Source organism: Corythoichthys intestinalis, chromosome 5 (genome assembly GCF_030265065.1).
Source record: "Corythoichthys intestinalis isolate RoL2023-P3 chromosome 5, ASM3026506v1, whole genome shotgun sequence".
Taxonomy (NCBI): domain Eukaryota; kingdom Metazoa; phylum Chordata; class Actinopteri; order Syngnathiformes; family Syngnathidae; genus Corythoichthys; species Corythoichthys intestinalis.
This window is the reverse complement of record NC_080399.1, coordinates 21877273-21894299: the sequence shown is the minus strand read 5'-3', so window position 1 is coordinate 21894299 and position 17027 is coordinate 21877273. Positions and strand designations below refer to the sequence as shown.

At 41.2% G+C, this 17027-nt stretch overlaps 1 protein-coding gene across 2 annotated transcripts in view; it reads left to right on the top strand.

Annotated features, from left to right (window-relative positions):
- Positions 1-754: 754 nt before the first annotated feature.
- cttnbp2 (cortactin binding protein 2) overlaps positions 755-17027 on the top strand; it is a 74937-nt gene continuing 58664 nt past the window's right edge. For both annotated transcript variants that reach the window (XM_057837414.1, XM_057837413.1), the window contains exons 1-2: positions 755-1066; positions 13895-14002. In XM_057837414.1, the coding sequence (XP_057693397.1) occupies positions 977-1066; positions 13895-14002 (198 nt within the window). In that variant the 5' untranslated portion in view covers positions 755-976. The remainder of the gene's footprint in view (positions 1067-13894; positions 14003-17027) is intronic.

Genomic DNA, 17027 nt, shown 5'->3' with positions numbered 1-17027 from the left:
CCGATTTTCAGGGCATTTAAAGGTCACTTGTTGTTCGTTTTAGGGCATTTACAGGTCATTTCCTGTTTAGTTTGAGTCACTGCCTGTTTATTTCATTTGGGTGATTCCCAGGTCACTTCCTGTTCTGTAACTCAAAATAAACTGGAAGTGACCCATAAAATATCCCAAAATCAACAGGAAGTGACTGAAAATCAACAGGTAAATGACCTTAAATGGCCCAAAATTACCTCATTACGTGGCATTGGCTGCCACTACATTGGTTGCCACCCTCCCAGTTCATATGGATTGGACGTCTACTAGTGATAAACTCATTCCAATTCACAGGAGAAGCTTGTTTTTCTGTTTACTAGTTGTTTGTGGAATATCCTCAAATGATTTTCTGACCAATTCATGGATAATCTTTGTATCGCCATATCGTCAGATCGTTATCGTGAGCTTTGTATCGCAAATCGTATCGTATCGTATCGTATCGTAAGGTACCAAGAGGTTCCCGCTCCTACTCTACTCTACTCTACTCTACTCTACTCTACTCTACTCTACTCTACATTATGACAGAAGGATGGACGATGATAAGACTTATGCTTTCAATCAGTTTTTTTTCCACTCACAAATGTTGTTGTCAGTCACCACCCAGCACGCGCCTCCTTTTACATCTGGATTTGTCCGCCCGCTCCGAATCCGGGCCCGCCCACCCCCACACCACTACCCGCCTCCCTCCCTCTCTCTCTCCCCACCGTTCTTCCACCGACTCATTCGTCTGCGGGGCTCCTCGCCACGGCACGGCTGTCCTCCTCAACCCCCCACGTGCCCCTCTTGTTCTTATTCTCCTTCTTCACCTCCACCTGCGCCCTCCTCTCCTATTTGCACTCATGTCGTACTGGGTGCGCGGATGACTGGCGTCCAGCAGCGAACTAGTTAACGAGCGGCGGCGGATGAGCCCGCTCTCCGGCAGGCAGCACACCGCCACAGCACGAAGATGGCGTCGGAGGGAGCCAGCGGACAGCACCCTCCTCCTCCTCCGGTTCAGCAAGCCCTCACCGCCGCCGTGCTGGGAAGCGTCGACACGGTAAGATGCCGAGCTTCGCGGAAATCACCTGGGGGGTATTTAGTCAGAACGAGGGCGAGAAATGTCGCGCATGAGTCAGCGGTGGCTCCCCGTCACAATGTCCGGACGACAACAAGCGTCCGCGTCGGTTCGGCTCACAAGAACCGAACCAGACGCCCCCCCCCCCCCCCCCCCCCAAAAAAAAAAAAAAAAAGAAACAGCGTCTAACCTCAAATATCGTAACTAAAACTGACGAGCTTTCCTGGCTTGGTTTGGGAATTCTTTTGTTAGCCTCGAGGCTTCTGCGAACCTTCGTCCCATGATGGAGAAGTGACACATCAAATGGCTTCTCATAGCTAGCTAGGACGATATTTGCACATCTTTCTTCAGTAAAAGGCTTTTTGAAACAATCAAGCTGTGAATGTGTTGACAGGTTAGTTTGTGACATGATCTAAGTTGTCAAGTGGAAACCAAGCCGAACCTTCTCAGGTTCCCTGGGAAGAGCTTGGATCCCAAGGAGATGGTATTTCATCAGTTTGCTGTGACCAGATGCTCCAGTTTCATTTGTTGACACTCACCTACTTGCTGTGGTGGGAAGTAATAAAGTACAAATACTTTGTTGTTACTGTACTTAACCTTTTAGGGACAGTGGTCACTGTAGTGGACATCTCTTCAAAAGTTATTATTAACTTATCTCATTCATTGTCAACCCAGGTTACGGAGTATGTGTTGTGGTAGTTAATAAGATGGAAATTGTTATTGAAAACACCTTTCGACGTGAATAGACGTCCAATCCATTTCAATTGGGAGGGGCTGGAATGGGTTCGATAGAATGATCGCTTTCAACCTCTCTCAATCAAAACGTCTGTTTCTGTCAATGGCAGCCAAAAAGACGAGGTCTTATAGGTCACAAAACAAAATAAATAAATGAATACATTTCGCAGCGCAAAATACATTCGGCTGCATTCTTCTTCTTTTTTCAGTCTTAAATTTTTTAAATTTATTTTTGTTTTGGTTATTTAAAATTGTGTTCATTTTGAATTACTGTAGTAATATTTTCATTAATCATGGCTTTATTCAATGTGTGTTGTTTTAAATTAGCTTTTTATTTATTTATTAACTTAAATATTTTTTTCAAATATTGATGATTTAATTAACTCATATGAAATTATTTATATTTTGTATGTATTTTGATACATGCAGGTAACACTAATACCACAATTCGATGTCAAATAGGGGTCGCAAAATATTGTCCCCGGGGCCGCACGTTTGAGACCGCTGTCCTGTATGAATGTAATACAAACATTCAAGAAAAAGAAAAATCATAATTTGTGCATGAAAGACTTAAATACATTTCTTCGACAGCTTTTTGCTTCTGAGTCCCCACAATTTAAAACATCTTTACATTGCACTCCTTGCATATAACTGTTAGGATATTTTTAAAGTCACCATGCCTTGTCAGGTCTAAAACAAAAGGGAAAAAAAACTGCTCCTCTAATCTGAAAAAGAGGTAAGATCTATTTTTTTTTTTTTCAATTATCATTAATAGGGATGTCACGATCGCATATTTTTGCACCGGAGTCCTAGTCCGAGTCACCTGATTTTGAGAATCTGCAGATAACAAGTAGTGACGGGATCTGTCGTTCACTTGAGTAAACGAATCCATTCCGGTTCGTTCAGTAAAACGATTCGTTCAAACGAATCGTTCAACGAATCGTTCGCCCCCCTCATCTCCCTCCCCACCCAAATGAATCGTTCGGTTAGTGAACGGGAAGTGACGTTGCCGAACGAATCACCAAAGACCGCTTCGCAGTATAACTGAACGGGAAGTGACATTGCTTGGTCCCTCCCTCTCTTGCACATTGACCACTCGTCGTAGTTTCAGAAATGAGTGACAGGCGATATCATTCTGCTCTCAGAGACAGCCTCGTCTCCCTCCCGCTGCTGTAAAAGCGAGGGAGAACTTCCGCGTCGTCTGTCCTAGTTCTATGGGCTCAAAGTCATGGCTCGTGCTTGCATTTCGAATTAGGACACGGTTAAACATTTTCCTTTTGAGGGGGAAGTCGGGGTTTGGGGTCGGGGGCGCACGGACTTTCTTTAGCATGATCTTGCTCACATATACAATGCTGCTGCTAACAGCCAACGCGGCATGCCTGCTGTCACGAAAATAAAAATAAATCGAAAGTTTAATTTCTAATTATGGAACGGCCAACACATCATATTAACCTCTCGCTCTGTTGTATTTTTGTTTTTTATTATTAAGATGATCGTTTTGAATTTTTGCACTGGTATTAATAAATAAAATAATCCGGTCAGCTCCCCTGTCGTCCCCGCATCTCAGATCGTCAAATGCTGACGAGAAATAATTGTTTGCTTTATGATTTCGCCTTTCTACTCTCATTAGTCTGTTAAGAAAAATGTAGACATATTGCGACATCTCCCGTGTCCGCGCGCTTTGTTTTTGGGGCGCTTGAGTAGCACATGATGGACGGATTGACATAATTTGTCAAACCAACCGACACCCTCTGACACGAAAAAAAAAAAAAAAAAAAAAAAAACACTCGGAAAAAATTGACATGTATATACAGTTTCATTGCAAATCAGTATTATGGTGATCATACTAAATATTATTTTTTTTCTGTGCACATATGAGGTACATATCGCTGCCATGAAGCCTCCATATAGTGACAGTTCTCTGCCCGCTTCACTGCCGTCACGCGACCGCAGCTCAGGTTTTGCTTGCCTCGCAGCTACGCGTGTTTTAAATTACTGTAAATTTGATAGTATATCGTCATAGGCACAGTCCCGAGTCTGTTGAGAAAAGTAGAACACTAAACCATGCTCGCTAGATTTGTGTGGTGTTTTTGTCTTTTTGAGCAGCATTTGATAGGCTCCACGTTAACAAATATGTGACAAAGTCGTTTCCTTTCATTTTATGACTCGTTCACCGCATAGTCATTACTGGAAAGTCAAGTTAGCAGCAAGCTAGGTCAGGAACCGGAGGACCGAATCACTGAACGGGAAGTGACAAAACTCAGTCTTTCCCCCCTGCCTGCACGCTGGCTGCTTATTGGCCACACGTGGAAATGAGTGACATACGCCATGATTCTGTTTCCGCTCCCTCCCCTGCCCGCGATGAGGCTGGCGTCTGATTGGTCGTGTGCGATGTCAGAAGACGCTGCCGCTTGCTCAACGCCCTCCCACGCAGCGAACAAGCGCCACCAACTTCATAGAACGAATCAGTGCAGATGGTGATTAGTTCGGTCTCGTTCACCCAAACAATTCGTTCAAAAAGAACGAATCGTTCGCGACCGATACAACACTAATAACAAGTCCCAATCCGATAGACCGATACCAAAAAAAGTTTGTTTGATAAAAGTTTTTTTTTCCCCGTACTTGAACAAAAGTTGCAAACATGTTACAATACTGTACTGTAGACCTGCGCCGATTACCGGTTTCAAGGTACACCGTGGTATGAAAACGTCAACGTTTCAAAACTGCAAAATTTTTCCGTCATACCGTCCCTAAGTTATTAGCTATTTTCTATGTCCCAAAATTGCATGAAGAAATCCCTCACTTGCAGCTGCAAGACTCAACCCTCTCCCACCGGTTGTTGCTCGTTGTCAGAGAGTCAGCTGTGCTACACGATCTCTGGAGGAGGTGAACTCCTGAACATTTTTCCCCCATCGAAGAAAACGAAATTGCTGGTATGGGACTACTTCAGCTACAGAAAAGTTAGACAGCCGCAGCTTAGAGGAGGATGGCCAACCGACATTTAAAACGTGTTTGTGGAGGGTGGCTGCCGAGGAGGCAATACCTCTAGTATTATTTCGCTTTTATACAAAATTAACGGTTAGTAAACACTGTCATGAACGCTTCCCACCAGCTTTGCGAGTTAACTCCAGCATGTTTAGTGTGTCTAGAGATGGTAAAACATGGTGTTTTTTTTACTCTGGCAACTGAGAAAGAGAGTGTGTGTATAATGTAAACATGTTACGAGTCATACACACGTGCTTTTTATGGAAAATAATTCAATTATTTTTTGTTCTGATGGTAATAATGTTGAGCTGTAGCTGTGGGTTTAGGCTCACCTAAAGGACTGCATTTATTTTGATTTTATTCAGAATATTTATATTTTTTTAACTTAACATTATATTTACGTTCCAATTTGCTAATATGTTTTGAAAAATAAAAATCCTGTTCAATGGAAAAAAAAGCGGAAGTAGTTTGTTTGTGAAACTGTAACAAAGAAACATGCACGCATTAAACCAGACTGCACAATATACGCAGTATACAAATATCATGTAGACACCACACTTCACATGAGCTACAAGCTAAAAGTATAGGTTAGCTTCCATACAGCAGGACTTATTAACAAATTTGGTTCATACATATAGCTTTTCCCCATAAACACAGACATAAACATAACAGGTTGTTGTAGATGTAAACTACTTACATATACCTTCCAAGGCAGAAACGTAACAGAACACACTCAACAGCGTCAATGTGACCGACAGGCTGTGTACTAGAAGTGAATAAGTGAATGAGCATTTGTTCCAAACTGCGTCACACGGTGGCTGCAGTGAATTATTATGACCACAAGGTGGTAGTAACATACTGTAAAATGTTAACTGCCTCTTAACCATGGCGACTCATGCCAGCACAATAGGATTTTTTAATTATAGCATAAATTAAAAACCCGATCCTTTTACCCATTTCCAATCCTCTGAAAAATGGCCTTATCGGCCTGATTTCCGATCACGTGATTGTATCGGGTCAACCCTAATCATTAGCTAATCAAACATTTTCTGTTCGGATTTTCTCCCGCAGGATCGGCTGTCACTTAGCTGGTGTACAACTTGTTGGGGTTAAGATTATCGGATTATAGGGGGTGGTAAATTATCAAAATTGGGATTGTATTGGTCTGGCGGTGACCAGAGGAGAAGTTAAGGGAGCATCAGGTGTTAAAATGTCAGACACCTTATCCACTGAGGGTGTTCCTCCTGAACTATGTCTAGGTTTTCATGGCTGAAGGTGCAAAAAAACTGTTTGTTCACAAATTAACCTCGTTCACCAGAACTAAAATTGAAAATATATTTCTGCTTCCTTCCCATGCAGTTGATCAGGTCCCCAATCCTCATTGCCATTTCAATTTTCCTTTATTCTCTAACTTGTTATTTTGTAAGTGAAAAGTGAAAAGTGAAATTTATTGTCTTATTAGTTATTTATGCATCATGCTAGCGCATAAATTTATTTTGTTCATATGCTTGCCCGTACGATCGAAGGGCCTCATGTGAAAGTGGTTTGTGTTGAATAATTTAACTACTCAATACAGTCCTGTATGTATGATGGATTGATTGTGTACATGCTTGATGCATGGCGTTGATACTTCATGAGCGTATCTATTTAATAAACCTTGCCACCATCTTGTGGTATTATTATGCATTAACAAATCCCTTTGAGGGTGTGAATTATTGAGATTACTGCAATTTTGTGTTCCCTGTCTTTGAATAATAGGTGTTCACTATTCACTGTAATGCATTTTTATAACAGCGATATGGGTGAAAAAAAACTGTAGTCAGCTTTACATACTTGCAGTGAGTGAAAGCGTGTGGGAGGGTTTGAGTAGCGGTACGAGGGGAAGAGCTGTGTCGGAGGTAGTGTAAGGGGGGTGGTTGTGTTCACCAGACACCTTTCTAAATTGGTCTTAATTTCAGTGACTCAGCGGGCATAGCTGGGAGTACCGTGTCAACCCACCCCACTCCCCCCTCACCCTCGCAGTGCTTGCTCCAGGCCACTTTCTCTTGGCGGCAAGGCAAAACAGGTGCACCAGCAACATGGTAGTCGAGCCTCCTCGACTAGCTTGCTTCCGCCTCGGCGCCTTGCCTTCCCAGTGACACTACCCCAAACGAACCCACCTACCACATCTAGCACCCCAACCCCCTCACTGCTGCCATGCCTTGGTTAAATAAAGCACTCTGCTCTTTGCTCGCTCGTGTCACACTCGCTGTAACTGGCCTAAGGCAGTGGTAATTTCTTGTTGGGGGGGGGGGGGGGGGGCTGTTTCACACGGTCCAATTCTAGTCACTTCCTTCTCAGCGCACGTTAGGAGAAATCTTGTGTCAAGGATCACGGGATCTGTTTCATCCAAACACTGGTAAAACAAAGGCTCAGTGTGTAAACCAGGATGTTAAAAATTACTGAACGTAAGCCAATTAATATATGTTGATGAGGATATAAGAATTGTGTTTCACGACTATAAAAATCTGTGTGAAAAGTGCAGTGCAGTTCAAAACCTGACATTCATATTCCCACACTTCTGTCGAAAGCAATGATTGCTCTCAATTTGAGGACGCAAAAAACAAAATGATTAAAACACTGCCTACAATTCTAGGTCATGAACAGCATCGACACAAAATTCACAGTGGAAGTTGAGCTGCAGATTTCCCAGTTTTGGAGGTAGGATCACAAGCACAAGGATAGGATTATGAATCTGGGACAGTGGTATTCTTCTACCCAGTCGTCTTAAAAGCCAAGCCAAGGATGCTTGTTGCTCAGCGGTACACCCTGAACTGGTTACCAGCCAATCACGGAGCGCAATCATTCACACTCACACTGATGGAGAATTTAGTTTTCAATCAGCCTACTTTTTTGGGATGTGAGAAAAAACCGGAGTACCCCGAAAAAAAAACCCGCACAGGGAGGACATGCAAACTCCACATGGAAAGGCTGGAGCCCGGGTTTGATCCCTTGATCTCTTTGTGAGGCAGACGTGCTAACCACTCATCCATGACACCCACCTTATTTTGAAAAAACATAACACTAGTTGTTAGGGGTGTAACGGTACATGTATTTGTATTGAACCGTTTCTGTCCAGGGTTCTCGGTTCGGAACGGAGGCATACCGAACGAGTTTCTGGCGTAATGTAAAGTGCTGTCAAATTTAGCGCGTTAACGGGCGGTAATTACTTTTTTGAATTAATCACGTTAAAATATTTGACGCATTTAACGCAAGCGCGGAATGACCGCTCATGCATCCCATAATCCACTGTTACGTCCCACGGATGGCTCGCTAAGGGAGTAACATATAACGAGCCACACACACAAGTTGCAAGTGGACACAAATTTATTCACACAAGTCGAACTTGCAATGAACAAAATATACAAAATGCGGAAGAAGCTGGCTTCAGCTTGAGCCCAGGCCAAAACAACAAACAAAATGAAACTACACTTAAACCTCACCTGCTAAGTAAACCCTGATCGTAAAAAGGAAATAACAAGACAGCCTCTACCCTGGCTTCTACACTAAACAAAACGGGTTGAACGAAAACGGCAGTTTACCATCTACTGGCATCACTTGAACGCAAATGTACTGTCCTCCCCACGTGAGCTAACTTCCCAAATCCCGATGCATGACATCTGTATGTCTTTGTCTCGAAATTACCAAACGAAATGAACTCCTTCGTCTTCAATTTTAAGGATGTCAACTACAACGCATATCCGCGATGTTACGCTGCTCATCTAACATGGCATTCACAAACGATTAGCATGCTTAAGCTAACGCCTGCTATTATAGCGCCGATGGGATCAGAAAGGTTAAAACCGTGGGAGACTAAGCAAATTCATGGTTTCATGATGAACAATGAGTGGCAAATTAAGAGCGCCGTACTTCAAACTCGTCCTGTTTATGAAAGTCGATTGTCATATGTGTTGTGCAGTAATGAGCAGAAGTGACTTCTGTGGCCAGAAAACACTCAAGTGGCGCAGCGCGCACACTAGATATCATCAAACAGCAACCTAGATGTCCTATGTTAGATCCCATGCCATTAGCTGCGTGAGCCCAGAGCGACGCATAGTCCATATTAGGGGTGCAACGGTTCAGTTAGCCCACGGTTCGGTTTGAACCTCGGTTTTGGGATCACGGTTTTGGTTCGGTTTCGGTTTGCGGTTTGCGTTTTGCATTTTATTTTTTATTTGTTTAAACCAGGGGTTTTCAACCCAGTCCTCAAGGCACACTGTGGGTCCTGGTTTTTGTTCCAGCCGATCCAGCAGAGACAGTTGAACCAATGAGGCTTCTGCTAAAACAAGCCACACCTGACTGCAATCAACTGATTGCACTTGTAAAACACCAGATTGGGGAAAAAGTGTTGTCATCTTGTTTGGTAAGAATGAAATCCTGCACCCACAGTGTGCCTTAGTGGAATAGGTTGGGGACCCCTGGTTTAAACTGCCTTTATTTTGCTTTTTAAAAAAATGAAATAAACACTTAAAATGTAAACATTTTCGACTTTTAAAATGCCTCTTAGCTCTTTGGCTAGTGTAGTGACTGAGTACTGAAATACACACACAGTAGTAAAAAAGTTACTTGGTAAAGTAACTGGTGATACCTTTCATGTTTTGTTTTTTTCAGTAAAAACAAAACAAAACAAAAAAAACATAGTAACCTTTGCTATGTTTGGAGGTCATTTAATGTTGTGAATCAACCGTTAAAGTTGATAAATTGCTCCCATTTTTGCATTAGTTCCCTTCTGTCTACTTTCGACATGTGAAAATTTTAAAACGGTTTCATCCTTTAAAGATAGACTCAAGTCAAGATTTTGCCGATTTAGGAGTATTTTAGATAAAAAGTTGCTTAGGTTCGCTCGTAAGGTTTACTACAACACAGCCTTTCTGAGAAGTTTACTGCTCTAAGATGGCGGCTGTTTACTAACGTTACCGAGTCTGTCATTTCGCATGTAGTTCTATATGCATGTGATATCTAGGCGTAGATTGTATGTTGTCGGCTAAGTCAGGTAATATGGGAGCCACCTAGCCTAGCATCGCATTTGCTACAGCGTCTCAACACTCTTCCCTCTCCGAGTCTGACTTTTCTCGCGTCATTCCACCAACGCATTGTTTTGTTGCAGAAACGGTGACCAAATCCGAACGGATGGAAAAAAAAAAAAACGCAATGCACAAATAAGTGCAGATTTTGAACGTAACGTACGGCGTACACATTTAAAAATGAGTGCTCACTTTTACAAATTACGACGAGACCGTAAGATTTGACAGGTATGAATTATAGTGGACCGTCACAGTTAGGTAGTAGCACTCTGTAGCACGGGACGTCCAACTTCCAACTATCAGTGGTCAGGGTGAAACTATGCGCTTTAGCGAAATCATCTTCGATGGCTTTGCGTGCCATTTCATAAATGTCGGGGATTACCTTGTTGGAGAAATATGTCCGTGAGGGAACAATGTAACGCGGGTCAAGCGTTGCAAATAAATTAACGAAGCCCGCCATGTGTTTTCACTGGTGTCATCTTCGGGGTTGTCCTACCCTAAGAAAGTGATATCTGTGGGTGATGCTGGCTGAGGTGCCGGAGTCATGTTATAAAAGTGTTGCCATTAGCATGGGGAACAAGCGCTGAGCAATGCTTGCAATTTTCTTCTTCATTATTTTCTCTCCCTCCGCATTGTAATCCACGGGGAAACCAAAATGTTGCCACACCGCAGATTTGAAAGAAGCCGGTGCTTCCGCAAAATTCGGTCTCTTCACTCCTCCGCTCGCCATAGCTATTTGTTTTCTTTCTTGTTTCACTTTCACTTCGCTCGTAAGCAAGAGAGGGCGTTACTCGGCTTCTATTACACAGGTGCTTGACAGCGATCCGACATTTACTTGCGGGGCGGGAATTTCTCCACAGCGGTGCTTCACGTCACACAGGCACACAGACCTCGATCAATTCATTCCACAAGCGTTCGGAATACATTAATTGCAAAACCGAAAAGGCGCGGTTCATAAAGGCGTATTGAACAGTACAGGGCGAGCCGAACGGTTCGGCTTTGAACCGCAAACCGTTGCACCGCTAGTCCATATACTACATTGATGAATTAGAAACCGCAATGGCTGAATGGAAGTTAAGCAGGCCAAATCAATCCATACCAGTGACTATAGATAATGCTGCAAATACTGTTAATTCAGTACGTTACAGATGGACTCGGACCACAAATAGGATGTTTTGCTTATATGGTAATATAGATGCTAAGAGAGCAATCAATAGTGTGCCCCACTTTACAAACAGTAAATGGTGTTAAATGGTGTTATAATTATATAGCGCTTTTCCACCTTTCAAGGCGCTCAAAGCGCTTTACACTATTTCGCCATCTACCTACTGGTGACACAGTAAAGATTGTTCTCAGCACTTATATACAAAATTTCTTCAGATCAGTAAGAGGTAAGCACATAAATATTATGCACTAAAATGCTTGTTTATATGATGTTATTTTTGCTAGTTAGCAAATTAAAAAAAAAAAATAATAATAACAGTTGTATTTTCTGTTTCAGAGCATTAAATGTATTGAATTGTATCGAAAATCGTATCCCTTATGCGTACATATATATATATATATATATATATATATATATTAGGGCTGTCAAAATTATCGCGTTAACGCGCGGTAATTAATTTTTTAAATTAATCACGTTAAAATATTTGACGCAATTAACGCACATGTCCCGCTCAGACAGTATTCTGTCTATTGGTAAGTTTTACAGCAAGGTTTTTTGTGCTGTCTAACAGCGAACTCTTGTGGTCGCTTTGCGACATGGTTTGTTTTCTTGCCAGTTCAATATGGCTGCACGACGTCTCGGGCTGACGCCTACGTTGTAATGTTGTGCTTATATGATCCTTGGACAAGATTTGTCCGTAAGTATGGTTGTTTTAAAGAATGTACATATTATGTTAGTAAGCGAAATGTTATATTTTTTGTATGAGACGCTTTTTGTTTATGTTTAGTGAACCTGTATAGCGTGCTAAGCTAACATTGTTGCTAATGCAATGCTTGTGTACTTTTTTTTTGTAGTTTCACTACGGTCTAAAGAGGACAGTGGTTTGAGGCCATTTTATTAATAAATCAGATGAAAAAGGAAGGAGTCTGATTATTAAGGCGTCGTTCACTAGCTGTCTAGCTTTGGAAAAAGTAGACGCTTCGGAGTGAGGACAGCATAGACAGATTTAAATGACAGTAGAGTGAAATGCCCACTACAGTCCTTATGTACCGTATGTTGAATGTATATATCCATCTTGTGTCTTATCTTTCCATTCCAACAAATTATTTTACAGAATATATATATATATAAATTCCAGAAAAATATGGGATATTTTATAGATGGTTTGAATTGCGATTAATTGCGATTAATTACGATTAATTAATTTTTAAGCTGTAATTAACTCGATTAAAAATTTTAATCGTTTGACAGCCCTAATATATATATATATATATATATATTTTTTGCTAACAGAGTGGTATCGGAATGGTATCGGTATCGGCCGATACTGCACAGCCAGGTATCGGTATCGGGCCCAAAAAATGCTATCGGTGCAACACTAATAAATAATACTGTTTTTGTTACTGTTCTAAGGCTCTGTTGTGTGTTTGGTTTTGCAGAGAAAAAGAAATTGTCTTCAACAGAAAGAATGTTAATGTTAATGCCATCTTGTGGCTTTATTGTTATACTCAACAAATACAGTACTTATGTACAGTATGTTGAATGTATATATCCGTCTTGTGTCTTTCCATTCCAAAAATAATTTACCGAAAAATATTGCATATTTTAGCGATGGTTTGAATTGCGATTAATTACGATTAATTAATTTTTAAGCTGTGATTAATTCAATTAAAAATTTTAATCGTTTGACAGCCCTAATTAACCCTTACTTTTGAGGCTGTGGTCATAAAGTTAATATGAGAAACTTGAAACTGTTCAGTGTTGCGACTGTTCAATTTTGCACATCAGATATTTTTTTAAAGAAAAAGTCTTAGCCAAAGTTATTTATTTTTATTTTATTTTTTTCAAAATATCTACATTTCAGAATATTGTATTTTCTATTTTGAGCAGAATTCTAGCTTTGTATAGGCTAATGTTCCTATTGTTGAAAGCACAAAAGTGTGTAATAAACAACTAGCACATTTATATTTTGCATTTTGTTTTCTTACTGTACCGAAAATTAACTGAACCGTGACCTCAAAACCGAGGTACGTACCGAACTGAGATTTTTGTGTACCGTTACACTCCTACTAGTTGTACAATAGTTTAATACTTCTACGAGACCGAGGCCATATTGGCCACTCTCAGTGAATGAGATGGCTTAAATTTGATTAGCGTAGCCATGATTAAAGGTTTAAATTTAGCTTCCTTAAAATGCAGCTATAACACACAGTAAAGCCATCTATAGAACATACTGTAAATTGGAACGATACTGACCGAAATGTTGTCCCAGATTATTGAGTGGACTTCATGTAGGCGACCCGACTTTCCGCCGACAGACATGTCAGGAATGACACCTAAACTGTTTGTGTTTGATTACTGGAGTGGAAAAAGATTTAATTGTGGCAAGAAGTGGTGTGGTCAACCCCGATTACAATCATCCTCACCCGCTAGCTGCTAGGAGCTGCTTAATGACCTAGCTAAACTTAATTAGGTTCTAATCGCTTTGAGGTAGGTAGAACAAGATAGCTTGCCTAATTGGATGGCTGTGTTTAATTGGAGTTCTATGATGCTGTGGGGCGGTCATTGTAGTTGTGTTTGCAATTTCATTTCTTGGTCAAATATGTACTTGATTTTTGAAATACAAAGATCGTATATTGATAATGCAGGAATAGGAAGTCCGTTAATCTCTTTTCTTTGTTTACGATCTTAGGGGCAACTTCCAACTGTTTTTGCCAAAGGGCCATCATACTGTTATTGAAGTTAAGATGACACCCAGCTTAGTTTCATGATGTCAGAAGTTTTTGAAACGGAGATGCTAAGACAGCTGTCTCCAAATTGTATTTGTAGGAAAAGGTCTGACTCTGATGTTTCATGTTTCAGAAATGCGACTTCAACATGGATAACCTAAGCAAGCCAGAACTGTTGACACTGCTGAGCATCATGGAGGGCGAGCTGGAGGCCCGCGACCTGGTCATCGAGGCCCTCAGGGTGAGTCATGCTCCATTTGAAACGATGACCATCGACTTGTTTGCCTTGCAGTTTCCTTCACAAATGAATGATGGCCTCTGTTACAGTAGGTGTGCTGAGTGTGACATGCCAATTGTACAGTAGATGTAGACTTAGCATTGATTGGTGTGCATTAAAGTGCGTACGGCAGGATAAAAAAGTCTTAAATAGCATTATGATGTGAATTAGAATCATATTTTGAGACGATTTGAGTATATACAACAATTTGGCAAAGCGGAGATGACGAGAAATTAGTCTTTTAATCTGCCGTTTAGCAACGCCTACCAATGTAGGACTCTAGCGTCCCCAACAGGAGGATGATGTCGGCAGTGTCATGGTTTCATCTGGTTTAGAATTCAACCCATTGAGGGGGAATTATTCAGAACGAGGAAAATACGACGAAGAGAGACGCAAAATGTCATTGTTTCAGTCTGTCTACGCCAATATTTTTACATGATATTCTTTTTATCGAAGTATTTTTCCCCAATTGCTAAATAAATGGTATGGTCATGACAAATAACAGTCTTGTGCTGAATGGAATATGAAATAATAAAAATGCATTTATTCAGGACGACATGGCAAAATTACTCCATAATGGTCAAAACTGTCGACTTCACCTTTACTGTCGCACCCCCCGAACGATATTTTATGCCACCGTAGTTAGTCAGGCTTTTGTCATTTCCCTGCCCCAGCTTCAGAGAATGTAAACAAACCAAGAGGCGTGACAGCTAGCCGACATGCTAACCCGAACCGAGTGACGTCTCAAAGACTTATTTTCGCTTTTCGAAGCGAAAAATTACACAAAACTAGCCCGGATGAATTCACACGGCGGCGGTGTTGTCAATTGTCTTCGCCGATCGGCAACCCGCCTGGCGGCAAGCAAGTCACAGCTCGTTCCCGTGCTACGGACAGGATTGCTCGCCGGGGAAGCAGCTGGAGAGTACCGCCGGACAAACCGGCCGACGTCGGAGGAGTTTGTAGCTGTCACATGGTCAACACGGATATGGCGTAAAATAATGCTTTACTATACGGCGTAAATGGAGAGTGGCGTGCAGTTGTTGTGCAGCCAACATGGCAGGATGTGTCTGAGGAGAACTTTTCTACATTTCCGTCCATGACCAAGCGTAAGTAAATAGTCCTTTATTTAAAGAAAGTTTGTAGTGTATTCTTTGTAATTGCTGTATTCGCGGCCATTTTTAACACAAAAATGCAATTTCTGATAGGGTTGAAAATTTGACAGAACACCTGGCACACGAAGAGGGCAATAAGCCGAGTATAGCGCTGTCTCGGCGGGGGTGCGTGCGACAAACCCGGTCGTTGGCCGAGTGGCATTCTCAGTGGACAATCAGCCATAAAATGCAAGCCACCTCCATATTAAAACGTGTGCCATGATCCTAGTATTTGACGTAATACAAAATACGATGTTTACTCACTTCCTCGTAATTCCAATGGTCCAACAGTAGTAGGGCTTGTTTTGACCAATATCAGCGGTGAACGGGAACCTTTTGAAACCCAAAAAGTCTCACACGCCTCTCCTTAGTGGAGCAACAATTTTCTGCAGCCGTTTGACTGGCATGATGTGAAAAATAAACAAATTAATCCGCTGAATCCGCAGTCCATCTGCATGCTACAAAGCATTGCTGTATTGTGAGATGCTGACCCGGGTGACGTCACATTTGCATTCGTCCTAAACCCGAGACTGAAGCCGGTGTAGGTTCACTATCCTCTTCCCCTCACTATCCACTCGCTCTCGCTATATAAGCTATATTATTGGCCGAGGAAATGCTGTCCCGTGAAATGCCTGTTTAAAAATGTTCCGTTGTTACTTCTTGCGCTCGCTTAAAAGTGCCCATTTAAAAAGGAAAAGCGATGGATGATACTCCACGCAGAGCGTATTATTAACTAATGTTAAAGTTGTATAAACATATAGCGAGAATAAGGAACGTCACTGACAAGCGCAGGCCCCCGCGAGTGGATAGTGAGGGGAATAGGATAGTGCACCTACACCGGAAGTTACTCATTTTCATGGCGCGGGATTCAAAAATTGAATATATAAAACGATCACTTCCAGACACATCCAATCGGTCCATTTCATTCAGAAGCATAAAACACCGCGTGAAATATGAAATAAACATGCTTTTTGGTGTCATACGCACTTTAAGTGGGAAATTGGTTAAAAAAAAAAAAAAAAAAAACTTTTTATTTTATTTACGTGTTTAATTGTTTATCTTGGTTAAGAGACAAGAAGTGCATGTTTTTACTTCATTTTTGCATTTACTCTACCATATAGGGCTTTCCCCCATTTATAACATTTATCGTTAGTTACATCTGCAAGGTTATTCAGTTATGTGTGGTATGAATTGCATTACATTGTTATGATTTGCATTACACAAATATTAAAATATGTATGTATTTACACTGTATTTAAAAAAAATAATAATGTGCGTTTTTAAACACTTGACATTTTGGTGAGCTAGTGAGAAAGCTTAAGAGTGAATTAGAACTTGAAGCTCCTGGGATTGTGAAAATCTGCAACCATGTGCATCTTCCCATACACCCCCCGTGAGTTTGAAGCTGGGTAAAATAGTCACAGTTTGTAGTACAAATTTTATGATACTATGTCTCTAGACAGCCAGTGAAAATTCATTTAGATTTTTATAGAATCACCATTTATAGTGAGGAGAAATCTTAATAAAAATATTAAGAGACCTAAGTGTAAACTCTGATTGTCATAGTTTTGGAATTTATGACCTGAGAAGCATAACACAAGTTACAGATCCAAAGTCCTTTTGCTCACAAAACGTTAATCACTACCTTACAGTCTCTGGTTGATAGGCGAAGCAAGCCAATGGGTTTGGTTTAAAAAAAAAAAAAAAAAAAAAAACGTCTGGGGCTGGGCTGAAGCCTTGCGTTTTATGCCAACAATCAATTCATCATCAGCCTTTTTATAACAACCTCAAAAGTGACGTCTGTCCAAGTTGCACAATCATAAATTTATTCTTTTGTT